The sequence below is a fragment of the Cololabis saira genome, chromosome 15, assembly GCF_033807715.1.
Source record: "Cololabis saira isolate AMF1-May2022 chromosome 15, fColSai1.1, whole genome shotgun sequence".
Classification (NCBI taxonomy): domain Eukaryota; kingdom Metazoa; phylum Chordata; class Actinopteri; order Beloniformes; family Belonidae; genus Cololabis; species Cololabis saira.
In genome coordinates, this window is record NC_084601.1 from 18,851,352 (window position 1) to 18,877,718 (window position 26,367).

The following is a 26,367-nucleotide window of genomic DNA, read 5'->3' on the forward strand; positions in this document are numbered from 1 at the left end:
CTAAAAAAAGACAGTGGGACTCACAGAGAGCTCTGCATAAATTGATGCCTAAGAAACGTAATAAATACATGCATACCTCATTGCTGCAAAGAGTGGGCCAGAATTCCTCCTATACAGTGTGAAAACGATAACCTCACACAGAAAAGGTTGACATCAGGTGGCTGCAGGAGGCAGCTCTGCAGACTGTAAAAGTTATGAATCAAAACAAGAGCTACTCTTATTTTTTTGCAGTTCTGTTTGTATGTAGCTCATGCTTTTCCTTCTCTCCGTGTTAATTTTTGATTTGTTTTGTTAGGATGACAAAGACCTGGTGCACGAGTTTGTGATTGCCGAAGGTCTCGCGTGTCTCATCAAGGTGGGAGCAGAAGCCGACCAGAACTACCAGAACTACATTTTAAGAGGTATGGTGTCTTTCTTGTTTCCTCACAAACCTTATGAATATCGACATTCTTGTTATGAGGTTGAATCAAGGAAAAAAAAAGAAAAAAGGGAAGTACGAATTTAACAGCAGGATTCACGTTCCAGTGTGATATTAGTCATTTAATCGTTTGGCAGAAATGTAGTGCACTAGTCATAACTTTGCTTTCAAAAATGCAGCAGTTTGCTCTGAATGCTGCAGGACAGCAAATTTTTGTTTTCCACAGTCGCTGCGGTTTGGCTGCAGGTACGTGCAGCCTGAGCCTCTAGGTGTTACAATGCCCTAAAGAAAGGCTTTTCAAAGTTTGTCTGACTTCTTTTAAGTTTTTACAAAAAGTCTGCAACAAAAGGACAGAATTGCTGTATGTATGCACTCCTCTGTCTGTCTTATTTCATTACACCTTGCTAGTACTGGGTTGGATTCTCTTTTGCCTTCAGAACTGCCTTAATCCTTCATGGCTTAGATTCAACAAGGTACTGGAAACATTCCTCAGAGAGTTTGGTCCATATTGACATGATAGCATCACGCAGTTCTCCAGATTTGTTGGCTGCACATCCATATTGGGAATCTCCTGTTCCACCACATCCCAAAGGAGCTCTATCAGACTGAGATCTGGTGACTGTGGAGGCCATTTGAGTAGTGAACTCATTGTCATGTTCAAGAAACCAGTCTGAGATGATTCTTTATGACACCTTATCCTGCTGGAAGTAGCATCAGGAGATGGTCCACTGAGGTTATAAAGGGATGAACATGGTCAGCAACAATACTCAAGTAGGCTGTGGCGTTGACACGATGCTCAGTTGGTAGTAATGGGAGCAAAGTGCGGCAGGAAAATATCCCCCACACCATTACACCATTACCCCACCATCCGAATGTGGCAGCAGATATGGAGACTCATCAGACCAGGCAACGTTTTTCCTTCTTCTGTTGTCCAGTTTTGGTGATTCTGTGTGAATCGTAGTCTCAGTTTCCTGTTCTTAGCTGGAGTGTCTTCTGCTGCTGTACCCATACGGCTTACAGTTCCACGTGTTGTGCATTCAGAGATGCTCTTCTGCATACGTCGGTTGTAGACTTGTAGTTCTCGAGACCGGTCTTACTCTCAAGACCACTTTTCTGTGGTCTTGTTCTTGTCTCGGTCTCGCTATGCCTCGGACTCGAATAATTGAGATGCCGTTGCACACCAAGGTGACAGAATCTGGTGATCACCACTTCTTTCTCTTGCTAATGTACAGTTTTGTAAACTATTTGTATTTTGCATTTGATTTAATGTTTTGTTGCATCTGCATGTGTGTCTGTATTTAGTTACAGTTTTGTGTTTATAATGGCCTTGATTGAATAAATATATGGCATCATTGGCCTTTGAATAATATTTACATATCGTTATGATTGATTAAGCATTAAGTCTATGCCATTTCAGTGATGCTGATATACAGAGTAATCTGGCTACTATAATGGTAAATAATTTCAAGTTGGGACCAGTCGGGCCATCCTCCTCTGACCTCTGGCATCAACGAGGCATTTGCACCCACAGAACTGGCGCTCACTAGATATTTTCTCTTTTTTAGACCATTCTCTGTAAACCCTAGAGATGGTTGTGTGTGAAAATCCCAGTAGATCATCAGTTTCTGAAATACTCAGACCTGCCCGTCAGGCACCAACAACCACACCACGTTCAAAGTCACTTAAATCACCTTTCTAACCCATTCTGATGCTGGTTTGAACTGCAGCAGATGTCTTGACCACGTCTACATGCCTAAGTCCATTGAGTTGCTGCGATGTGATTGGCTGATTAGAAATGAGCGTTAACGAGCAGTTGAACAGGTGTAGCTAATAAAGTGGCCGGTGAGTGCATTCTGTACAGTGTGTCAGCTACGACACTGTCTTAAGATTGCGGATGCACTTCATTTAAAGGATCGCTACAGCCTTGTGTCATTGTAGTCTTCTTCTCTTTTCCTCTTTTTTTCCTCTGTAGTTGACATTGTTGTGTTTAACCCTCTGCATGTCCTCTGTCAGCTCTTGGACAAATCATGCTGTACGTGGACGGGATGAATGGAGTCATCGGCCACCCAGAGACGATCCAGTGGCTCTACACTCTCGTTGGCTCAAAGGTACAGCATATGTGGAGGGAGAAAAAAAGAAGAAAAAAAAAACATTGCAGGCTGTCATTTGCTCCAAGCAACAGAGCCATTGTTTAGAGGGCATTATTTTTAGCCGCCAACCATAAAAAAAACACACACAAACACATCCCCGACTGTATTCTGGGTCCTGACCCAACCGGATCGTTCATCTATTCCTACATTTCTTTGGGTTTACTAGAGTTTTAAGGTGCTTAAAGTAGCCGTGCACCGGCTACACTTCTACATCTTGTTTTAAACCTGTCAGGGACTGAGCCACCTTAATAAAAGCAAACATGACATGAGCTGCACTTCGTCCGCTGAAGCTCCAGTAAAGACTTAACCTGACCATAATCACTACTTAACCTACAGTAACTCGCACCCTGACATTAAAACTGACCCTAACTGTACCCTCACTTTAAACCGAGGCTTCACTCTTCTAGAATGTTATGATTTGGATTCTGGTCCTTTTTGTGTCGCCAACAAAAAGACAAATCTGCAGAAAGCAGATTTATGGTCACAGAAAAAATGCCTGATGCGAGTATACGTACGCAAACTAATAAACAGGCAACAAGATCAGGTCTGTCTGAATCTGGATGGAGTGTGTTTGATGTCGAGCCTGGAGTCTCAAAACCATTTTTGTTAAAGCTGGGTTGTGTTTTGTTATGATCCTGCTAGTTCCGTCTGGTGGTGAAAACCACGCTGAAGCTGCTGCTGGTGTTCGTGGAGTACTCCGAGTCCAACGCGCCGCTGCTCATAGAAGCCATCGCCTCTGTGGACACGAAGAAAGGTGACTAATCACGCCAACCAGCTGCAGGGGCCGACTCTCATGAATTATTATTACTTGTCTAATTACGTTTGATTAATCTAACGAGTTACTGTAATGGTTATGTTATAATGTCCCAGTCAAAGGTTTGGATGGACCTTGTCATTCAGAATAGATTGGCAAAGTGATAATGATTTATCTGGTGTCCAGGCTGCAAGCCGTGGTCCAATGCGATGGAGATCTTGCAGGAGAAGGATGGAGTAGACACTGAGCTGCTGGTCTTTGCCATGACCCTCATTAACAAGGTATGTATACCTGCTGCACGTACCGTCGCTGCTTCAAACCGAAAACCTGTCTACTTTATTAGAGATGCCATTCAGAGACGTATGCTGTTGATACGGCTGCAAGTAATTGCGAACACCTCTTTACTTTACGTGCTTTCCAGTCAGTTTCATGTCTGATTTGGGTTTTTTTTTCTTTTTTTGAAATGTTCCTTTTTATGATACACACTACACAAGTTTCTTATAGTTTTGCTTTCGCTGCCTTTTCCTCTCGAGCCTAATAAAATTCTGTGTGAATAGTTGGTGAGGTATTTATAACCTTAGCTTGACCTCTCCGTTGCAGACGCTTGGGGCGCTGCCTGACCAGGACTCCTTCTATGACATGGTGGATGTGCTGGAGGAACAGAGCATCGAGGCCGTCTCTCAACGACACCTGGGGCGGAAGGGCACCGACCTTGACCTGGTCGAGCAGCTCAACATCTATGAGGTTTGAAAGAGACTACTTCTTTTTTAAATATTCATTTATTTTCTGCAATAGAGCATGGCTAGGTAGCTTCTCATGCTCCATGGATCTGATGCAGTTGAGCCAGCGTTCATCATGAAGCTGCTCAACAGTTCAAATCTTTGCTGGAAGTGTTTTTCAGCCCTCCTACTTACACCCTGTCGTCACCCCCAGAGGTGTCAAAAGTATTCACATTCATTACTCAGGTAGAAGTATAGATACTAGAGTTTAAAAATACTCCTGTAGAAGTTGAAGTATCAACTCAAGTTTTTTACTCAAGTAAAAGTATAAAAGTACTGGTTTCAAAACTGCTTAAAGTATAAAAGTAAAAGTAATGTAAGGGGGAAAAAGCCATTAAGGACAAAAGCCATTGAAAATGAATGCATCTTAGTATAATGCAAATATATTAAAGAACCATATATGTGTACTATTGAGCATTAACATGTGTTTCAGAGAGCAGGAGATATGATGACTAGTTGCCTATAAGTATTGTAATGGTGCAAAAAGTCAAACTTCAGAGGCATGTTATCATTTATCCTAACCTTTATTGGAATGTACATCCAAGTTTAGTTGCAGGAATCTGAGGGAACGGATGTAAGAACAAAACTGGACAAGAACATCTGAAACAACCACAACCAAATTCACTCTATCCGGATGGAGCAATTTAACTGGATAGTTTTTGTTTAAAGGCCGAAATGAAATAGAGTAACAAGGCTGTTTTTAAAATGTAAGGAGTAAAAAGTACAGATAATTGCGTGAAAATGTAAGGAGTAAAAGTAAAAAGTTGTCTGAAAATAATTACTGCAGTGAAGTATAGATAACCAAAATTTCTACTTAAGTAAAGTAACGAGGTATTTGTACTTTGTTATTTGACACCTCTGGTCACCCCCACCCCCCACCCCACACACAGATGACCCTGCGGCACGAAGATGGTGACGATAGCAGCCAGCCTCCACCCACGGGACGCCGCGACCGCCGCCGGTCCAGCCTCGGAGGCAGCGACAAGCGCTGCGGTCTGGAGAGGAGGCGGAGCCGCCGGGCTTCTCTGGGGCGACCCGGCCACGCCTCCCCCTGCAGCCCTGCATCCCCGCAGAGAGCTGGTTTCCATCCCTTCAGTGGACAAAGAGTCGAGGACGTGAGTGAAAGGTGAGAGTGACGGGAAGACTTCGTTAAACAGCCGTAGGGTGATTACTGAGGTGTTAGAGGCAAGGCAAGTTTATTTGTAGCACAATTCAATACAAGGTAATTCAAAGTGCTTTACATCAACATTAAAAGCAGCAAGACACAATTAAAGGGGACCTATTATGGCATCTAATACCTATTTTAAACAGGCCTTGAATGTCTGAAAAACAAGCTTTTGATTGTTTTTGCTAAATAAATGAGAAATTCAGCCTCTGAGCCATGTCTTTAGCATCCCATTCACGGCTCTTCCGGGCGGCTGTACAGACACTGCAGAATTTGGTTAATTTCCTCCTTCTCTGAGTTGGCAGGCTGAGGGGAGACCACTTTATATATGTTAAAGCAAGAAAAAACCTGTTTTTCATAATAGGTCCCCTTTAAACAGTAAATAACAAATAAAATGATTAGAAAAGAGGTAAAATAATAAAAAGCACAAGTTGTTAAAAGTAAGGGCAGTAGAGTACAGCAGGTAAGTATTTAATTTAGGAGTACGCTTCAGTAAACAATAATGTTTTTATCCTGATTTAAAGGAGCTGACAGTTGGAGCAGACCTCAGGTCTACAGGAAGTTTGTTCCACCGGTGAGGAGCAGAATAACTGAACTGCCTCACCTTGCTTGGTTCTGGTTCTTGGGAACCACAACAAGCCAGATCCAGATGAACCTCAGGGGTCTGGGAGCTTCATAGGAACTAACAGATCAAGCATTTATTTTGGTCCAAGACCATTCAGTGCTTTGTAGACCAGCAGTAAGATTTTAAACTCTATCCTTTGACTCACTGGAAGCCAGTGTAGCCAGTGTAGCCAGGCAATAATGATAATAATACTAAAGTGGTTTATTCAAGGTGTAGAGAAATGCGGTGATGCCAAACTGTCCTCACTACTGAGGTGTATTGACTGAGCTAAAAAGAAACAAGATCTGACTCTTTCACTACTTTCTGCTCCAGAGCATTGTCAGGTGTCCTTCCCTCCATGTAAGTTCAAACATCCTTTGTCATCATTTTGGCTCCTGCTCCTCACACACATGCTGTAACAGCAACCTGTGTGTCCCCTCCACTCACGCCACGGGTTTTCATTCTGCAGTGAAACACCACTGAGGGCCGTCGGCCCGCTAAGAGACGTAAAACACTTGTCAGCTGCGGCTCGTGTCTTGGAGCTTTATCTGTAACTCTAATAGACACGGTTTTAAACCAGCCATCTTATTATTGCGCTGCTGTGTGCGTTTTACACGAAAACAGGGACTGTGACTCAAGCTGTTTGACAAAAGGTAAATCTTTCATCTTTATCCTCTCCTCCGCTGTAGCTCTCTCACTCCCATCTCTTCACCCTCTCTCAGTGTGTCATGTGACCGAAGCAGCTGCAGACGCTGGTAAAATGCAGACTGTGTACTTCAGGAAGTCTTTAAATTGTGTGTTTATGCATTTTTTCTTAAATTTCTATTTTCCTACCAGATGTGATGGGTGAGGCTGTCGGTTTTTTTCATATTATGTTTGTACACCTCGAAACAGTTTGTTTTACTGACCACCCGTTAGTCACACGCACGCTGGCAGCACAGAGACACCGCTGCAGCGCGGCTCATCTGCTTTTCACCTAACAAAACAGCTTGATGACGGTGATCCCACGTCACTACATCACTTCTCCGTTCAGGATTCCTTCACCGTCGTCCTGTTTGTCCCCGTGTGCACGTAAATCTGTCTCATCAGTGTCAGAAACATCCAGCAGCTTTTTCTTTGTAGCACCCTATAATGTAATAATTTCCTGAAAATGTAATAACGCCTGAAAATGTAATTAAATTTGCACTTAACTCAATCGAAAATGTAATAAAATCCAATAATGACATAACTTCACCAATAATGTAATAAAATATCCTGACTGATATTGTAATAACATTTTTACCAATAATGTAATACCTTATTACATTATTGGGAATGTATTATATTTTCAGGCGGGTCTTTAATTTCTTCTTCCAAAACCGGTAATGTAATACTTGACAAATAATTATATATATATATATATATATATATATATAAATATATATATATATATATATATGTTTATTTTCAGTCCAGAGTTCTACATTTTGTGTTTTAGGAATCTAAGAATGTTATATACACTGGATTTGAAACACCAGAATGACTATTGGGTTAAATTGCAGACTTTGAGTAGCATGTAATAAATTCCCAAATAATGTAATAAGGTATTACATTATTGGTAAAAATGTTATTACAATATCCGTCAGGATATTTTATTACATTATTGGTGAAGTTATTACATTATTGGGTTTTATTACATTTTCGATTGAGTTAAGTGCAAATTTTATTACATTTTCAGGCGTTATTACATTTTCAGGAAATGATTACATTATGGGGTGCTACATTCCTCCATCTCCATCTGATATCTGATATGTCATCTCTGCTGTGCGAGCCCCTTCGGCCACGTTCTGCAGCTGTAACCGTTACCTCCGCGCACCAGACTCCTCTAATCCTTCATCATTCCCCTTCTCTCATTTCAACACCTCCTTATCTCTGTGGACGTTTCCATTTGCATGGTGTTCTCATATGTTACTTCATCTCTCCCTCTATCCTTCCCTCAAATGTTCCTCCCATTTGTGGACCTCACCCACCTCCATAGAGAGGAGGAATGTGAGGATGGCATAGAGGAGGATGAGGAAGAGGAAGAGGACTCTGCTGTCACTGAGTCTGATTCGGATGAGCGGGAGGGGGCTAATCAGATCACCTCCAGGTATTTTAGGACTTGGTGGTGACATACAGGACTGTTTCAGAAAATTAGAATATTGTGATAAAGTTCTTTATTTTCTGTAATGCAATTTAAAAAAAAAAAAAAAAAAAAAAATGTCATACATTCTGGATTCATTACAAATCAACTGAAATATTGCAAGCCTTTTATTATTTTAATATTGCTGATTATGGCTTACAGTTTAAGATTAAGATTCCCAGAATATTCTAATTTTTTGAGATAGGATATTTGAGTTTTCTTAAGCTGTAAGCCATGATCAGCAATATTAAAATAATAAAAGGCTTGCAATATTTCAGTTGATTTGTAATGAATCCAGAATGTATGACATTTTTGTTTTTGTAATTGCATTACAGAAAATCACAATATTCTAATTTTCTGAGACAGTCCTGTAGATGTCAAATATGTCCTCGTGAGAGCTGTTACATGTGTCTTTTGTCGCTGTATGTGGTGAATATACAGTTCGTTTGATCATGTGGTGTCTATTTGTGTTAGTGCAACACTGTGGGGCCCTTATATGTGTGTTTTAAAAAATCACTTTTTCTCTTTCAGTCGTCCACTTGTGTTTTATTGTTCTCAACCCGCTCCTCTGTTTCTAGCCGGGCCAGACGGCCCGCATCCACGCTTCACAGAACCACCCTCCAGTCCATCACCATCACTTCCACAAAGGGACATAAAGCGGAGGATGAGCAGAAGAGTCGGGCAGAGCCAGCGTCGGCCTCCACGTCCCCCGTCACCCTCATCACCCCCACCTCCTCTTCTCCACAGCCCAGCCCGCTCAGCCCCCCGGCCCAGTGCTCCCTCCTGGCCACCCTGCTGGCCAGGAAAAAGTCCATGGTCACCGTCCCGGCCACCAAGGAAGTCAGCCCCCCGTTACGCGGCAGCTCTCGTCCCTCCCCCGACCGCATGCCCTACCTGCCTCATTCGCCCTTCCACCTGTTCTCCTACGACCTGGACCAGGAGGCGTCCCCCCCGCAGGCCAAGCGCGGCGAGGACTCGCCCGGAGCGACACCTCCCAGGTCAGAAGCGCAGCAGAGGGCAGTCTGCCGTGGCTTCAGGAGGCTTTTCCTTTCCTTTCTTCCTCTCCCCACCTGCACCAACTTCCACTTCTTTTCCTTGCTTTTATGTTGTCACCAGCTTGAGACTCTCTCTGCGCCACCTCTGTCGTTCAGCCCCTCCTTTGTTCACTATTTATTTTCAGTTCCTTCACTTTACAGCCTCTCACCACAATTCTGTCAGCACTTTTTGTTATCACCTATTCTTTCTTCACAAATCTGTTCTTGGCTCTCCCGCTGCCTCGATAATTCACACTCGTCTCCAGCCTCACCTTCGCACATTTGTCTTTCTTCTTCTTTCAAGAGGCAGTAAAGTAGTGCACCGTGTCCACTGATGCCTGCATCACCTTCACCTTTATACATGTGGACACATGTGTTGGTACCCTTCTGTTTAAGAAAGTAAAAAAAAAAACAATGATCACTGAAATAACTTGAAATGGTTTACAACAGACTAATAAAAGTCAGACATTGCTTTTGAATTGTGGTTCAACAGAATCATTTAAAAAACTAAACTAAGGAAACTGACCTGGATCAATTAGCTGATTCCCCTGAACTTGATGTTTTGTTTTGCACAAGCTTTTGAGTCAATCCCTGCAATCAGGTGATTTCTATAACTCAGTGAGACGTCTGCACCGGTAGACAGGTATTTTGGTCCTATATCTGCTCCAGCTGTCTGAGATTTGAAGGGTGACGTCTCCAGACTTCATGTTTCAGCTCTTTCTACGGAATAGGATTTAGTTGAGGGCTCATAGTTCAGTGTTTTTGCTCATTGTCCTGCTGGAGGAGTCGTGACCTGGACTGAGGTCAAGCTCTCTGACACTGGGCAACAAACATCGCCCTGGGTGCCTTCACAGATTCACGACACCCTGAACCACATGCAGCTGCAGTTTTAAATGTCTCCAAAACTCCAATGATATCGTCCCAGAAGCTCTGTGGTTTGTCCAAAGTTCATAGCCTTTATTGCAAAGTTAACTACACAATGAAATTGTAGGTGCCATCCTGAACCTGCATTATTGTATTACAAATATATAGAATAAAATAGAATAGAAAAATAAAACAGAATAGGGGGAGAATACAAATATAGGGATGTAGGGCTGTTCGATTTTGCCCAAAAATAAAATCTCGATTTTTTTTTCTCTCAAAATCCGATTTTCGATTACGATTACGATTATTTTGTGAATTGACAAAAGGCAAAGAAATGATTTCAAATATGCTGTTTTATTGAACATTTGCCCCATTGGGCTTTAAGTGCAAACTTTGCTCTTATTAAACCAAAAATGAATGAATAAAGTGCAAAACTCTGTAAAATAAGTTGAAAAAAAGTTTTAAAAAATAATAATAATAATAAAATATAAAGTTTTATCTCTGAAAAAAAAATCAGCAAATCAGCACTTGCAAACATACAGTAAGTTATATTTCCAATTAAATAAAACAAGACATTTTCTAATTAAACTAAACTGGGTCTTTGCATGCTAAATAATAATGCAAATAATGCAGGAGCATGGAGCAATGGGGGGAATGGGGCAGATAAGTGTAATAAATATCAGTAAAGTGATTGGTAGCAAGCCTGAGACAGTATTGTTCGTGGTAAAGTGATGGGTGACTATTTACAATTCCTAGGGTAGTATTGCAGTTTGTGGCCGGGGGGGTTATTTGTGTGCAAGGTGTGAGTTTAGTGTCCTGACGCCCCGCAGGAAGAAGCGTTTTTTTTCTCCCTGAGGGCAGCAGGCTGAGCAGGTGGGGACCTGCATGGTGCTGGTTGGTGGCGCTCACTTGTGATTGTTGCTGCTCTGCTGAGGCGGCGGGAGCTGGCTCTGGTCGTCAGGGGCAGCCGATTGTCATTTCAGCCGACTTAATCATCCTCTCCAGTCTCTTTCTGTCAGCAGCTGTGCAGCTCGTAGACCACTGTTTGTCATGCCTTGTGTGTTTTTTTTTTTGTTTTTTATTTATGATTTGCTTCCAGTTGTGAAGTCAGTCCTCCACTTTGTCTCAAACGGTGATGGATGGTAGGATCTTGTGACCACATCCAGGATGTCTGGCTACAGTCTCGTGGTCTCTAAACGTCTGAATGAAATTTGCTGTTGTCTGTTGTCACGGGAACAGGAAACTGCTTGGAGATGGTCTTCCCATCTTTACCTTTAACACGCTTGTCTATGATTTTCTTTCCGATCTCATCAAACAACTCTCTCGCAGAGTGACAACTTTTAACCCTTTAAACAGTCCGACTAACTGATGATGATCATCTTGTTTTGTCGTTAATGATTCTGTTGAACCACAATTTAAAAGCAATGTCTGATTTTTACATCTCAATTTGTAGTAAATTCTTATTTATTATGACTTTTGCCAGTTTCAGGTTATTTCAGTGATAATTGTGGGGGGGGTTTGCCTTTAATGGAAGGGTGCCGACAAACTGGTCCACGTCTAGTTTACTGCGTTAGTATCCTGCTGCTTCTCACTTCTTTTCTTCGTAGAACACAACTTGTGTTTCCTCTCTGCTGTTGTTTATTCTCCACTTTGACATTTTAGACCTTGTGATGAGTGTTAGTTTTGCTCTTGCTGAATAGGCCGTTGGGCCACCATACAACCCACACCTGATCCACGCATGCGTTGTGGTGACGATGCTAGAATGAATAGCTTTTCTCTTTTTCTTTTTTATACCGGAGGCTTAAATTACACAGCAGCAGCTGCCTGGTGCACCGGTTGAACCACTTGTCAATTAAAAGGTCTTTTCAGATTCATGAAGGACTGTATGTGAGTACAGACACCTTGTCTGGAATTCTCCAGAAATCAAACCGAGTAAACATCACAGTAGTCGGTAATTAGAAACTCTCAAGTGTTGCGCCAGCAGCCTTTCTGGTATGTGAGAAGGTGTCGCACTTGATTCGTGCCACATGACCCACGCTGGCGGTGATTGGATCAGGTGTCGTGTAACCGGGGCGACGGGTGGCTCCCCTCACTGTCCACACACTTTCTCACCAGCCTCTTCTCCTTCAGGAACGGAGGTGACACGTCCCAGTCGTCCGTCAGCAGCCCGAGTACGCCCACCAGCCCCAGGTGAGAGGACGGTGTACCGACATGTGCCTCCACACTGGAGGGGAACAGCCCTGACGTACACAGGCCCGTACCTGGAAACGGGCTCACATACAAGCACAGATTCAGATGTGTCTGCACCTCCCGCTCACACGTGGGGAGTAAATATAGACCCTGTGCTGTGCAGCACCTTGGAGCCTCCGTAAAATACTGCAGTGAACGCTGTATCGGCCCGCTGGCTTCTGAGTTACAAAGCTCATTCTGTCCTCTTCTCGCCGGATACGACCCTTAAACCAACATCTGCAGCGTGCAACGTTGTCAGAGATTAAACAAGCAGCATGTGTTTTGTTGTTGCTCTGCAGGTGTTTAGTAGAGCGATGGAGCCAAGCCAATCGAGGAAACTATTCATGACACATTAATCCTCGAGCCTCGTTAAAAAGTGTCCGTCTTTGGTAATGAAGAAAAAGACAATGGACTTGATGAAACTTTTCTCTCCTATTTTTCTCCTGTGCTTCAGGCCGGCCTTGGGAGGGCTCTTGTCCTCCTCTTACCGACAGCACCAGGAATCCCTGGCCGCTGAGCGAGAGCGCCGCCGTGTGGAGAGAGAGGAGCGACTGCAGAGGATCGAGAGAGAGGAGAGGAACAAGCACAGGTGATGATGACTCCACAACTTTACCGTTCAGTGTGCTGCCACTTTGAACCATTTAAAAATGTACCAAGGGTTATCTGGAAGTGTGATATTGTTCCTCCATACAGAGACACATTTTTAAAACTTTAAAGTGGCTACAGCCTGAGAGATGAAGCCTTCTTTTATTCTGTAGTAACACAACTTTAAGTCTTCTTCCATTAGATCCCTGCTGTCTTTCAACTTAAAAGCTTAAAAAGTGTCTTTTAACTATGAAGCTTCCCTGCAGGTCCATTAAAAACACAACATGCCTTCATTTACTGTCTGTTATGAATGAGATAAGCAAAATGGGAGGTGTTTGGTTCATATTTACCAGACATATGAAGAGTAGTAGTGATCTCTGACTCTACTATACTCCTGCACCTCCACATTACCACTAAATACAAAATAGCAAACGATGAATACAAACAGTTTCTGTTTGAATATTTAACAACTTGGTGGCTGACAGATCTCATGCTTTGCGCGTGTTATCAGCGATGTTTCAGTGAGCACAGCCACATAGTTATAATAATGTTATTTGTCCTACAAATTATGACCTGTTTGTGAAGCCTAAAGTTAGTATTTCTAAATTAAAGGGGACATATTGAATGAATTAAGTTTATTCAGTCATTGCAACACAAAACAACACCAAAAAAACATTGTACACAGCATTAACTTTTCATACAAAACCAAAAAAATGTGTTGAACAATAACTGAAAAGGCATAGGCAGAAGCAAACTGCTTATAAAAGCCTATCCTATATTACCAACTTTCTATTTTTGGCTACCAACCTCCAGAAAACCAAAAAGAGAATAGAAAAGCAAAGAAACAACAAAAGGCAAAGAAACAATAGAAAAGCAAAGAAACATTAACAGATGGTCAATTGCACTTATAAGCTTCAAAAATAGCTTTACAAACCATTTTCTTAAATACAACAAAAGAATGACATGTTTTTAAATTTATGTTGGCATCATTCCAGAATTTAACTCCAACGATGGAGACACATCTCCTTTTCATACCTTTTTTAGCCATTTGTACTGTGAAATTACAGACACCTCTAAGATTGTAACGAGTCTCCTGAATTGAAAAGAACCTCTGTATTGGGTCAGGGAGCATTTTTGATTTTGCTTTAAACATAATTTGCATGATTTTAAAATAAAACAAATCATACAATTTAATAACATGAGAATTTAGAAAAAGTGGATCTGTGTGAGCATAATAATCAGCCTTATTGATGATGATAATGGCTTGTTTTTGAAGTTTTATTATTGCATTTAAGGTGGTTTTAAAGGTGGATCCCCACAATTCCACACAGTAAGATAAATAGGGAACAATCAATGAGTGGTAGATCAAATGCAAGGCCTTGGAATTCAGTACATTTCTGGATTTATACAGGATTGCGAGTGATTTTGAAATTTTCCCTTTAATATATTCAATGTGTTGTTTCCATGTTATCTTTTGGTCGATGACAACCCCAAGGAATTTAGTCTCGTTATTGTAAAAACAAAAAGGAAAAAAAGGTGTTTCTCTCTTTAACAGCATTAATGTCGACGTCTGTAGTGGCCAACCCAACCCAGTTACTGAACTTTGGACGGTAAGAGTCCCAAAAAAGAAATCGGTCATTCTGTTCAGATTTGCAGGGGTCTGTGACATCAGAGACCCAGATCTGAGCAAAGTGATCCACCTTCCCCAACTTTATCTGCACCCAGCTTCAAAGCTGGAACGCCGTGATGGGGTATCCTTATGTCCGTTTTGACCGTAGCCGTAAGGACTTGAAGAAAACTGAGCTGCTGTTCTGTATTACCGAGTTATTCTGAATCAGGAAATTGTGAAGAAAAGAAAAGCAGCAGCAGTGTGGCTATTTTAAACCTATTTGGAAAGATGCCTAAGAGAGGTATTCATTATAGGTGCAAAAAATAACCAGGTTCGTGCTCTTCCTGAACCGACCCGGCACGGTTGAACTCTGTCGTGATGAAGACTGAATTCCTGGGTTTCAGTACCTTTGCACGTGTTTTTTTCATGCTGGCATGTCTACAGAGGCCACGGAGGTGTGGTGTCTGATTATTTTGTTTGAAAGTCCTCTGTTTGTGTGTCTCTCACAGCCGCGACTATGTGGATAAGATGGAGGAGGCCAGGCTTGCACGGGAGGAGAGGTGAGCGCGCGCACCGAATCAAAACAACACAGAACAGCTGAACCCACTGGGAACTCGTTTGAGCCGGCGGTTTGGGAAGCTCAGTAATAGTGTAATTGTTTTCAGGTTAAACGGTGCTCTCTGCTGCCAGGAGTTTTAGGGGGGGGGATGCTGAGCTGATTTTCTTCACCCAGTTTGCCTGTTTTCTCCTTTCTTAAGGAGCTGGACCTTAACTGTTTCACTATGTCAGAGATCTGATTGTTTTGGCAGCGAGCCATGAGAAAAAAAATCAAGATCCCTGGATCTGCTGAGCTTTTCACCACTAAATACGCTTGTAAATGAGACATGTGCCCTCACGTTCAAGAGGATTTTCATGAGGCTCACAGCTCTGTGCATGTGTGGTGATGTGGATCACAGGAGGAAAGAGATGTATGTAAGTTATACGAGCCCCTTCTCACTTTAGGGCTGGTCTTACTCGATGCAGCTGTGTATTAGCAGGAGCTGGTACTGTAACAGCCATTTAAAAGCCAAAATTCTTAAATTATTACAAAATTTGTTAAGTCACTCCTTACTCTTCATCTTCTTCTCCTTATTTAGAGATGAGGGCTGTTTTTTTTTTCCTTTTCACTCTCAGTTTAAGACAAGCTTGATCCAGTACACGATGTGAAAGAAACAAAAAACTAAACAGAGTGAAAGGAAAACAAAGATGTCATTTAAAACAGCGGCAGCATGGCATTGATTACACTGATCACATTTAGGGTGTAATTGGTTTTCTCCTGTTTCATATCTCTCCAGTATCAATCTGTCCAACAAAAAAAATCTCTTTTCCCAAATATTACATTTTTAAACATTTCTTTCCCAATGAAAACAATCTCTGTATCCCTTAAAAGGGCATTGAATGCAACGATGCATTTCCCCGCTGATTCGTATTCTTGGATTTGTAAATATGCCTATTAACCTTCTTTCTCACTTCTGAGGCTTTCTGCCAGCGACCAGGGTGCCCTCTGCCACCAACTCTGCACAGTGAAATGAAGGGGGGGGTGCAGAAATGACTTTTTGGGCAGCTCTTATTTGCAGAAATGTAACGAGAGCCCCGACTTGTCAGCTTCTGCCTCCTCTCCCTGCTGTGCTTGTGTCTGCTTTGATTTACCCAGCAGCGTTTGTTTTTCCTCACACAGCCTCGCCGTTGCAGCTCTGCTCCGTGGAGAGTCGGAGCGGACAAAAGATAGACAAAAATGGTCCACAAGATTGAACGGGGGGGTGCAAGGAATTTGTGTGCGTGAGACTGATGCTGGGACCGCGCTGGGATGGAGAGTGACTCGCATGCCATTGAAAAAGTCATCGTTTTTTAGGAATGAAAGCGATGGAGGAGGCGTTCAAAACCTCCCAAACTGGCAGGATACAGCAATTCTTCTAAAAAGGCAGATTTTCAAATCTGTAAACTATAAATCAGTTCAAATTGAAAAGCCGCAAGTTATGCCGGATTTTAAATGTTAAATTATCCTCCACTTAGAGAGTGCCTCTTTTAGCATCATCAAAACACACTCATACTGCAGAGTTTTTCTCTTGGATGTCCTTTTTCTTCATAAATCGTGTTACCCTTCAATTCAATTCCATTTTATTTATATAGCGTCTATTCCAACAGAAGTTGTCTCTGGGATCTTTCCAGAGACCCAGAACATGACCCCCGAGCAATTATTACATAAACATAACACAACACATAAACCGTGTCTGTTGAATTTCTGATTAGTCACTTGAACCACAGATTGTATGATATTTTAGTTTTAAGTTTTATCCCTGCTACTCTAGGTAGCTACTCTGTGACATCTGATCTTGTGCGTTGTTCACTATTTCCGCTCATTATTACATTTTTTTGGCCGGCTTTTGTCCGCTTAGGTGCTTTTTACTGCTGCTGACATCTTTGAGGACATATTTTGAGTGGGGACCTCTAAAGCTTATAGGTACAGAGATATCACATTAACAAGTGGACCTGACAGAAGGGAGACAAACGGCTGCAGAGAAAAGGTAGAAAAGGTGCGGATAATAAAATCCTTCACTTCAACTTCAGATGAGCATTGATCCAGTTACCAGCGCTGGGAGCTGAGACCCATCACTGTTCTAGGTAACGCAAGACAAAGTTAACGTGTTAGAGTACTTAAATGATCATTTTCCTCAAATGTCAGTGTCTTGTAGTCTTAACACAGACAAAAAAAGGTGGTCACAGCCGGTCCAGCTCAGCTGCACTCAGCTAACAGAGGACGAGTTCTCGCATCATTTGTGATTTATCTGAGGAGAGGACAAGAACATCATCCCAGTGAAATAGTTCCTGGGTGAAATCAAGCATCTTTGAGCAGTGAACAACTGTATGTCAAGTATGAAGAGGGAAACACCTGCAGGCTCAGGTGCTTCTTCTTATAATCCACTCTTTCACTTTCAAAACTTCAGAGAAATGCATGAACATGTTGCTGGTTTTATGATGTATAAGATATTACCTGTCAACTCTGAAGGCGCTATCTGTGCATAAGCTCATCAACAAAATCACCGACAGTGGAGGCGGTCTGACTAGGTTGGACTTTTAAACGTATTCAGATCACAGATCAGGTTAGGATTTGGGCTCGGGAACTGTAGGGGTCACATCAGCTGTAGGACCATTTTTCTTTTCTCAGTATTTGTGGCAAGTAAAGAAAAGAAATCGTTGCTTAAATGCATTCAAACTGCTGTCTGTCTACCATCATGTCTGTATTTTACCTGCTTCACCATTGTTTTGTTAAACTCACAGTAACACACTTACTAGATTAATGGGATGGAGTTTTATGGCAAAATTGTATGTTTTTATAACAATCTGTAACTTTGTCAACTTTGTCTTTGAAGACACGTATTTGATATTATTTTAATCTTCTTGTCCCGATCCCAATCCTGAAGGCTTTTTTTAAGTTTCATTTTGGTCCTGCTCTTTGAGCTCCGTGCTCAGTAAACTTGAATTGAGTACCTGATAATGCATATTTGTTTTGGCTGCCAATAACTTTGGGAACACACGTCTGGCCCATGTTTTCAAAGAGTGATTAATGCACACAATCAGTGCTCAGAGGAGACGGGCGTGTTGGCCTGTATCTCCGATTTTTCACTCCACACCTTTCATTTCTGAGTGTGTTGAAGCCCCCAATACACACTTGGCTCACAACCTCCATTTCAATGTTAATCTATGCAGATAGACAACAACACACACACGCACACACATATATTTGTGTGTGTGTGCGTGTGTGTGTGTGTGTATTAGTGTCTGGTTTCTTCAGACCTCTGAAGTGGCCTGATGCTAATGAATTCTGAACAGAAGCTCCACACATTCATAGTACGGTGGGAAAGAGGAGGGATTAGAGAAAAACAGAGACGGAGAGACGGAGAGCGAGTCAGTGCCCCAAATCTCTGTGCTGGCCAGCAGGTTGAATGATGAAGTTTGGTAGAAGGAGAAAGAGGGTGAGAGGGAAGAGGGAGGAAATCAAAAAGGAGACATGGATTAGGAAACACAACTGATGGTGAGAGTCTGCTTCTTACTATTTTCAGTCATTCTGTAACCAAACTTCTTCCGATCTCTTACGTGTGTCTCAACTGCTGTTCCCCCTTTTCCCTCTACCATCCTCCCTAACATTGTCTTCCTTGCTTTTAAGTCCTTTCTTATTGAATATATGGATTGCTTGTAAGAGCTGAGGCAGCGTCAGAGAGGAGAGCGAGGTGGTGACCTCTTCTCCTGCAGGAAATGAGTGATGAATGCACCGACTGCATTATGGGCAATTAATGGGGCGAGGTAGAGGAGGGATTTTAATGTGCAAAAAAAGGGGGTGAAGGGGCATGACTGCTGTAGAGGAGGAAATGAGGAGGGTTTAAAAGGTAAATATTGCAGGCTGGTAACTTTTAATTAGTTTGGCAGATTGGGGAATTGTGGTTTAGCAGTTTAAGAGGCAACAGAGAAAATGAGTCGTCTTACATGCTTTTTTCCAGCGTTCATTCTCTGGCTTTCTTCCTTTCCTTCAGGTATAAGAACGTGGAGCGACTGGCGGCAGAGGAGTATGAGAGGGACCGCGTCCGGACGTCAAGGACTCGCCCCGACTTCAACCCGGCCTTTGAACCCTCGGAGGCCTGGCCCTCGTCGTCGCGCAGCAGCACCCCGTCCTCCTTCGATGACCTAGAATCCGAGACGCCGGCCACTGAGAACACGCCCTCTGAGACAGGTAGGGGGTTCGGGGGACTCCTTTCACATTTAGGGCCCGATTTACTAAGATCCTAAATAAAGAGTACTAAATTGCGTGTGCACTGAAAAAGTTTGCGCGTGCTGTTGTTGTGTGTTTTGCGGGTGATCAACTAAGATTGCGTGCGCAATTGCAGGTGCAAACCGCAGTATTTATATGAGGTGTTGCGTGTCTTACGGTTTGCGAGCGCAAAATGAAATTTGACATTTACCCGATTTTTGTTATCTGTGACTGTGATTGTGGGAAAGTATGACTATTGTGGAATCCATGAGCGCATTTAAACATGAATCATTAACACAAAACTGGACGCTAAACAGAACGTGACACAGAATGAGAATATCATTTTTGTCCGACGAGGGGGTGCTTTTCACGGCAGGTGTGCTGAATACGGCACAACACCGGGGTATGACAACTGCAGAACAAGTATAGGCGCACAATAAGAAACACTTTTTTCTCCATGAAAACACGTGATTTATTTATTATCACAAATAAAAAAATGAATGTGCCTCCTGTGGCAACATTTTGCTGATAATACTCGATTTAACATTCAAATGAAATATTTCTCCTTTTGCATGTGGAGAATCCTCACCACAAGTTGATCCCCACCCCAGTCCTCAAATCAGGCACCAACAAGCATCCCTGCGTAATGCTGGGCAGATTAGCACCTTCCCTTCGAACGTATTAAATACAGACGCAATCACAATCCCCGCAAAAACTTTCAGGCTTGGTAAATCTCATTGCGTGTGGTAAATGGAGATATTTGCATTTTCCCCTCCCAGTATTTAGCGATTTCTGGTGGGTACGCCCCATATTGATTATTCATCAGGGCAAAAGTACTAAATGAACAGCGTGTGCTATTTTGCTCATTTGAGAGACGCAGTCCTCTTTGCACGCTGTTAGTAGATCAGCTCGCACATTGGTTTGCGGGTGATGTCAAGTTTGCACACGTTTTTACGCACGCAAACCTTTAGTAAATCGGGCCCTTAGTGTCTTATTAACCAGCACCAATGGCCGTATATCATCAGCACATACTGTAGATTAGCAAATCAGTTTGTCTTATTAAAGCAATTCCCTCTCAAAACTGCGACTGAAAGGAAATAATTACACAAATAAGCAACAGAGCGAGCTGCAAAGATCACTGTGTCAACAGCTTTCAGGAGCCGGACCGACGATACATTTGCTGGATTTCCTGTGACCTCGTCTCAAAAAATACAAAAAGAGAAAAAAAGGGGAAAGAATAACAACAGAAAAGAAGTGAGGTTTGACTTGATGGAGATCTCCAGATTTTATATTATGTCTCCTGTGGGGACGTTTATGAATGAAGTCTGCTGGTTAATATGTTGTGGAGTCGTAATGAAAGCCAGCGGGTCATCAGCTGAATTCCCAACCGTGCGTCCTGAAGCAATCGCTCTTAACCTGAAATGATTTCACTTTGCAGCTCGCCGTTTGAATTAGCATGCAGCTTTGAGCAGAAGGAGAAGAAAGGAGAGAGACTGTGGAAAGAGCAGTGAGGGGAAGAAGAGGACACTATTATGGGGTGAAGGGTGGAGGAAAGCAGGGTGGAAACCAGAGAGGATATGGGGGCAAGGGGTCAAAAGGGTTTGAAAGAGCTTTTTTGAAAGAGCAATGCCCATATATCACTCTTTTGTGGGGTGCATGTGCAGCCATGAGCGCCGGCGCTGTGTTTTCTGAGGCCTCGCCGTGGTCTGTTTTCTCAAGCTCCCCTGCATCACTGCAGGGACTGTGCTGCCGGGTTACGTATGTGTACAGTGAACGCGGAGTGTTTTGATGTAAACAGGGTAGTAATTCTTCATTTCCTGCTCATATCCTGGTTCTGCGACAAACTAGCTTTCTGTTCTGGCTATTCTGTATACATCAGAGCGCAGATGTGTGTGTGTGTGTGTGTGTGTGTGCGCATTAACACAGGGGTGTTTTATGTGGGGCTCCAACAGAGATGGCTGTAAATCAAAGACGTGTTTCCATCAGTGTTTCGTTGCAGATAGTCCAGAAATGTCACAGTTGGTTAAAGGTTACCTGAATCAAGGTGCGATTGACCGAAAATAACATCCACTTTCTTGTGACAGGAGAAGCCGATGACTCCAGCGCCAGTGTAGAAGCTGAGGAGAAGGAGGCAGAAGCCGCAGAGGAGGAGGAGGAGGAGGAGGCACAACAGAAGGAGGAAGAAGTAGAAGAGGTGCCAGAGGAGGTTGCAGTGGAAAAAGAGGAGGAAGTTGAGGAGGCCGAGCAGGAGGCCGAGCAGGAACCCGAGCAGGAACCCGAGCAGGAACCCGAGCAGGAGCCCGAGAAGCAGCGAGACGAGGAGGTGGAGGAGGACAGCGGCATCCTTAGTGACAAGGAGCGACAGAATGAAGAAGTGAACGAGAAGGACAACTGCTCCGCTTCGAGCATCTCCTCTGCCAGCAGCACTCTGGAGAGAGAAGAGAGAGGAAGCAGTGATAATGGTGGGTGGTTTTTGATGCTGAATAGCCAAATCAAAGCCAGCCTTGTTTTACTTTTCAGGACCCTGAGATAAAACATTTGCAAACCGGATTCTTGAGTGTCCCACATGTACTTCATCGCATGTTGCTTCGGTGTAAAGCTACAATCCAATGTAACGTACATCTTTTCCCTTCCTTTTTCAGCCTTAAAGGAGGCAGAAGTGAACGAAGACTGCAACAAACTCCTCAACAGCAAACTCTTCATGCTGGACATGCTGTATTCCCAAAACAAGAAGCCCACCGACGACGATGAGGAGGAGGAAGAGGAGGATGTGGAGAAGGAGAAGGAGAAGCAAGAGGGGGAGGGCAAAGAGACGAGCCAGGACGCTGACGGGAAGCTGGACGCCGACCAGCAGGACAAGTCGGAGCCCCCCAAGGGCATCCGTCCTTTCGCCGAGCGGTTCGGGGACTTGATCAAGGGCTTTGGCTCGGCTCACCTGGACGGCCCGGCCAACGAGCCGCCGCCCCCGCCGCCCAAGAAGGAGTCGGACACCATCTGGGACCAGCTGCTGGCCAGCCCTCGCGAGCTGCGCATCGGGGACATCAACTTCACCGACCTGACGGAGGAGGACGATAAGGACACCCTGGACGCCGTGTTGATGGGAGGATGTGGCGATCTCCCGCCCCCGCCGCCTCCTCCCCCCTGCCTCCCGCGTTTCCCCCCACCCCCACCCATGCCAGGCAGCTGTCCGCCCCCCCCTCCCCTAATCGGCATCATGAGGCCTCCACCCCCTCCCTCGTTTAGCTCTATGATCCCCATGCCCCCTCCCCAGGAGCAGCCTCTCTTCAACAAAAAGAAGAAGACAATTAGACTCTTCTGGAGTGAGGTGAGTAAAAAAAAAACTATGTTTACACCTAAAATAGTAAGAGCTCTTTCCACCGGCCGGCACAGATTAACGTGACATCAACAACGCTCACTCAGCAGGCTCCCGGTGCTGCTATATATTTGTGGCTCTTTGTATCCTCTCATTCGCCCCTGTTATTTAGGAAATGGGAGTGGACACACATGTCTCTGCGTAATGCAGTCGTTATGTTTCATCTGTCCTCAGCTGCGTCCAACAGACTGTCAGTACAGGGACTACAAACGGACCGGAGACTCATTCTGGTCCAAAATGGAGCCGGTGAAGCTGGACACGTCCAAGATGGAACATCTGTTTGAGTCAAAGTCTAAGGAAATATCAGTCACAAAGGTAATCACCAAGTTCAAGTGGTTGGGGGCACTAGCTCACGGTTACCATGACTTCAACAACCACACTGGTGTTTCAAAGTGCTGTATTATCCCTCTGAGCTATGTGGCTGCTCTTTCACCACAACTAACTTTACTAGTTGGGGAGTCCATATCTTCTGTCCATAGGTTTTAAAGTCAGTGCTTTAAGGGTAAGAGGAGGTCTGTTGGCAGAGCCGTCTGGGAGATTTACGAGGCCCTGTGCGAAATGGCTGGGGGGGACCCTCGCGCGTGAGAGTAGTGAGCGCGCGCGAAATTTTTGGGTTTTTCGAAAAACCCAAAAACCCAAAAAGTTTTGGGTTTTTCGGGTCGGATCGGGTGTCTATATGCGCAATTTTAACTCTGCAATTAGCAAAATACTGGATACCTTCCCCTGCTTCATCATCATCTCTTGCCTCGAAGCAGGGCCCCACGGCTGCTTGAGACCCGGTCGGATCGGTGATTTTTCTAACAAATTTATCAAACGAGCCTTTCAGAGAGGCATTAAACTCTTCCATTTTCTTTAGTTTTTTTCTTTTTTCATCCCCTGATGGAAATGTCCTGATTCTGTCTCGTTCTCTGGACATTGTGTGACAGTTTGTTCCAACTCCACCCGTCTGGATCAGAGCAGCTTGTGTCTGCGCTTGGTCTGATCAGTTGTATTGAACAGACACGCGCATCATTGCACATATATTTATTGATATGTACAGACTAGTACACATTTAGGTCTGTAATGGAACGTGACTGTTGATATTTATAAGGGAAAAAACGAAAAAAAAAATCAATTTTTTTTTTTTCAAAAATGGCCCATAGCGCAAGGCCCCTTGGGGCGCGAGGCCCCGTGCGGTCGCACGGTTCGCATACTCCTTGCGGCGGCCCTGTCTGTTGGTGTTTTGATCCTGATCAAACAAGGGAGTTTGGATTCCTCTGTAATTCTCACAAAGCAGCAGAATCTTAAAAAAAAAAAAAAAAAGGATGTTCTTCAAAGATGGGGAGCTTTTGAGCTTTTGAGCCCCCTTGAACTCAGGTCAGGTCAGGTCAGACTGCCATTTATGTTAAAGCCGTTCTAGTCAGCGGCTCAGCTCCTGGTCTCCCAACTGGTGTACTGGTGCGATGGCCGAAAGCATTTAAATTACTGAAAGAGACGAGAGAATCCAGGATTTTTTAGTCCACCTATGATGCTATCAGAGATCGACTAAAATCTATTTTTACAATTTTTTCTGCTCATTTCTTTTGCGCCAACGTTTTTTGTCGCTTTCCTTTAATTTGTTGTTCAAATACTTACAATTAGACATTAGAATGCTCAAAGAGGGAGAATTGTACTGTCGTTTATGTAAATTAGTCTCCATATGGTGGGTATATTCCATGTGTAGTAACAAGGACCTTACACTTTCTCTGGTGCACTTGTATGTGGGTCAATGACGTGACGCCTATATTTTCTGAAAAACAGATTTTTTTTCAATTCAAAAAAGGTTTAAATGGATAAGAAAATACCAAATATATGACCTACCTGTCCCACATATGGACTCACTTGAATTTTACAAAAAATACTAGTTATTTGGGATTTTGTTGTTGTTTTTAAGCGTCAAAATGTCATGTGGTGCGACCGTCCGACCATGACTCTTGTTTTGAAAACTTTTTTTAAATCACTCTAAATGTATTTAAATCAATCTTCTGGCATGATTTCCGAAATGTCTTGTAGTGTGTAAGATTGCAACACATTTGTATTTATATTTCCATCATAATATACAAACAAAGTTTGACTGATGATGTCCATTTTATGAAATATCGTGTGGCGCGACCATTAAAAAAAACAACCATTTTTGTATAATACGGAAAATTTGTAAAAGAAAGATGTCAAGATAGTAAGGAAATTCATTTATTTTAATATGAAACATGGTTGCATCACATGACCTTTTTCAAGGCTAGTGCCAATTCATCTTGACAAAAAACTCAAAAAAATTGACCTGTTGAAAATCCTTATTCTTTATTGACCCATGTGGTGATGAATTATAACCTCCTTGAAGAGCTTTTAATGGCCCCAGTGCTGCTGAAGTCATCTGTAGACGTACAGCACAGTAAACATACGTAGACTTAAACTGTGCATCTGATGGCATTTCTGTCATGTGGTCCTGAGGAGATCTCCAGGAGGCAGAAGATGCAAACAGAACAAGTATTATTAAATAAAACGCTCTGCTCAGGCAGGAATCCAGAATCCAGTACCAAAAACCTTTAACAGAAAAACAGTGGAAAGCCAAAAGACGACCGAAACAAATGCAAAGAGCAAACAGACAGGAGTGAAAGACGAAGGTTGGAAAAACAGACGGAGCAGCAGGGAGGAAGAGAGAGACAGGACAGCAGATACCAACAGGTGCTACCAGTCAGGGAGGTAAGGACAAGGACACAAGCAGAAAACCAGACAAAGACGGACGTGAAGTTGAAAGAAACAGTCCAAGTGAGAGGCGAGAAGACAAGACCCAGGAACATTAAACTGAACCCAGATCTTAACAGAAAACCAAAGAACCATTGTATAAAGCAGGGGTGTCAAACTAATTTTGCTTGGCGGCCCGGATTTGACCAATTTTTTTCTTGCGGGCCGCACACTCAAAATAACAAAAACGGTGCGGAAAATTTTTTCTTTAATTCTTTTTTTTTACTATTGTTATCTAATCAGTTTAGTTCATTTTAAAGGAAATATGCACTTTGTTTACACTCTAATTATGTGAAATATATTTCTTCAGGATCTTTTCTTGAAATTTCTCGTTTTTTTTCAAATTATGTAAGATACTTTTAATATCATTTTACAAAGATAAACAGAAACAAGTATGTTTTTTTTATATTTCGCTTTTTTATAGGAAATTTAATTAAAAGCAAAATCTTTCTTATTACATCCGAGAGTGTTTCTTTGTGATTTAGAGATTTTTCCAGTACAATTAAGTGCATTTATTTAAAAAAATTCCTTTTTAGTAAATTAACATTTAGTTTTTTTTGCGTTGGAAACTTCTCGCGCGCCGCATGAAAACCTCTCTCGGGCCGCATGCAGCCCGCGGGCCACACATTTGATACCCCTGGTATAAAGTATAACTCCCTCAGAACCCGACCCCAACAACGCCATAACAACTTCCTGCTCTTGATACCCATATAACCTCACAGCTGCAGTCAGGACCACTCAAGTGATGATCCCTCTAATCCCCACAGCCCCATAAAGTAGACCACAGAGAGAGAGCCGCGTAGACCCCCTCTTAATTTTCTCTTCTTTTTTCTCCCACGTAAGAAAACGGCAGCTGACGGCAAACGCCAGGAGATCATAGTTTTGGACTCCAAACGAAGCAATGCCATTAACATCGGCCTGACGGTGCTGCCTCCGCCCCGCACCATCAAGACAGCCATCCTCAACTTTGACGAGTACGCGCTCAACAAGGAGGGAATAGAGGTAAGAGATCCAGGCCAGGGCGACACGTAGGGCTGGGCGATATGGACCAAAAGTCATATCTCGATATTTTCTAGCTGAATGGCGATACTCGATATGT

General features: G+C 43.1%; 1 protein-coding gene across 9 annotated transcripts in view; it reads left to right on the top strand.

Annotated features, from left to right (window-relative positions):
- fhod3a (formin homology 2 domain containing 3a) overlaps window positions 1-26,367 on the top strand; it is a 71,157-nt gene that overhangs the window by 36,778 nt on the left and 8,012 nt on the right. For 4 of the 9 annotated variants that reach the window (XM_061741020.1, XM_061741021.1, XM_061741022.1 and 1 more), the window contains exons 5-21: window positions 296-401; window positions 2,432-2,526; window positions 3,211-3,322; window positions 3,509-3,603; window positions 3,923-4,066; window positions 4,992-5,227; window positions 6,204-6,230; window positions 7,888-7,998; window positions 8,610-9,029; window positions 12,060-12,119; window positions 12,613-12,747; window positions 14,862-14,912; window positions 18,921-19,117; window positions 21,220-21,597; window positions 21,778-22,460; window positions 22,683-22,823; window positions 26,112-26,270. In XM_061741020.1, the coding sequence (XP_061597004.1) occupies window positions 296-401; window positions 2,432-2,526; window positions 3,211-3,322; window positions 3,509-3,603; window positions 3,923-4,066; window positions 4,992-5,227; window positions 6,204-6,230; window positions 7,888-7,998; window positions 8,610-9,029; window positions 12,060-12,119; window positions 12,613-12,747; window positions 14,862-14,912; window positions 18,921-19,117; window positions 21,220-21,597; window positions 21,778-22,460; window positions 22,683-22,823; window positions 26,112-26,270 (3,150 nt within the window). The remainder of the gene's footprint in view (window positions 1-295; window positions 402-2,431; window positions 2,527-3,210; window positions 3,323-3,508; window positions 3,604-3,922; window positions 4,067-4,991; window positions 5,228-6,203; window positions 6,231-7,887; window positions 7,999-8,609; window positions 9,030-12,059; window positions 12,120-12,612; window positions 12,748-14,861; window positions 14,913-18,920; window positions 19,118-21,219; window positions 21,598-21,777; window positions 22,461-22,682; window positions 22,824-26,111; window positions 26,271-26,367) is intronic. The other 5 variants (XM_061741025.1, XM_061741023.1, XM_061741026.1 and 2 more) reach the window with 5 other exon arrangements.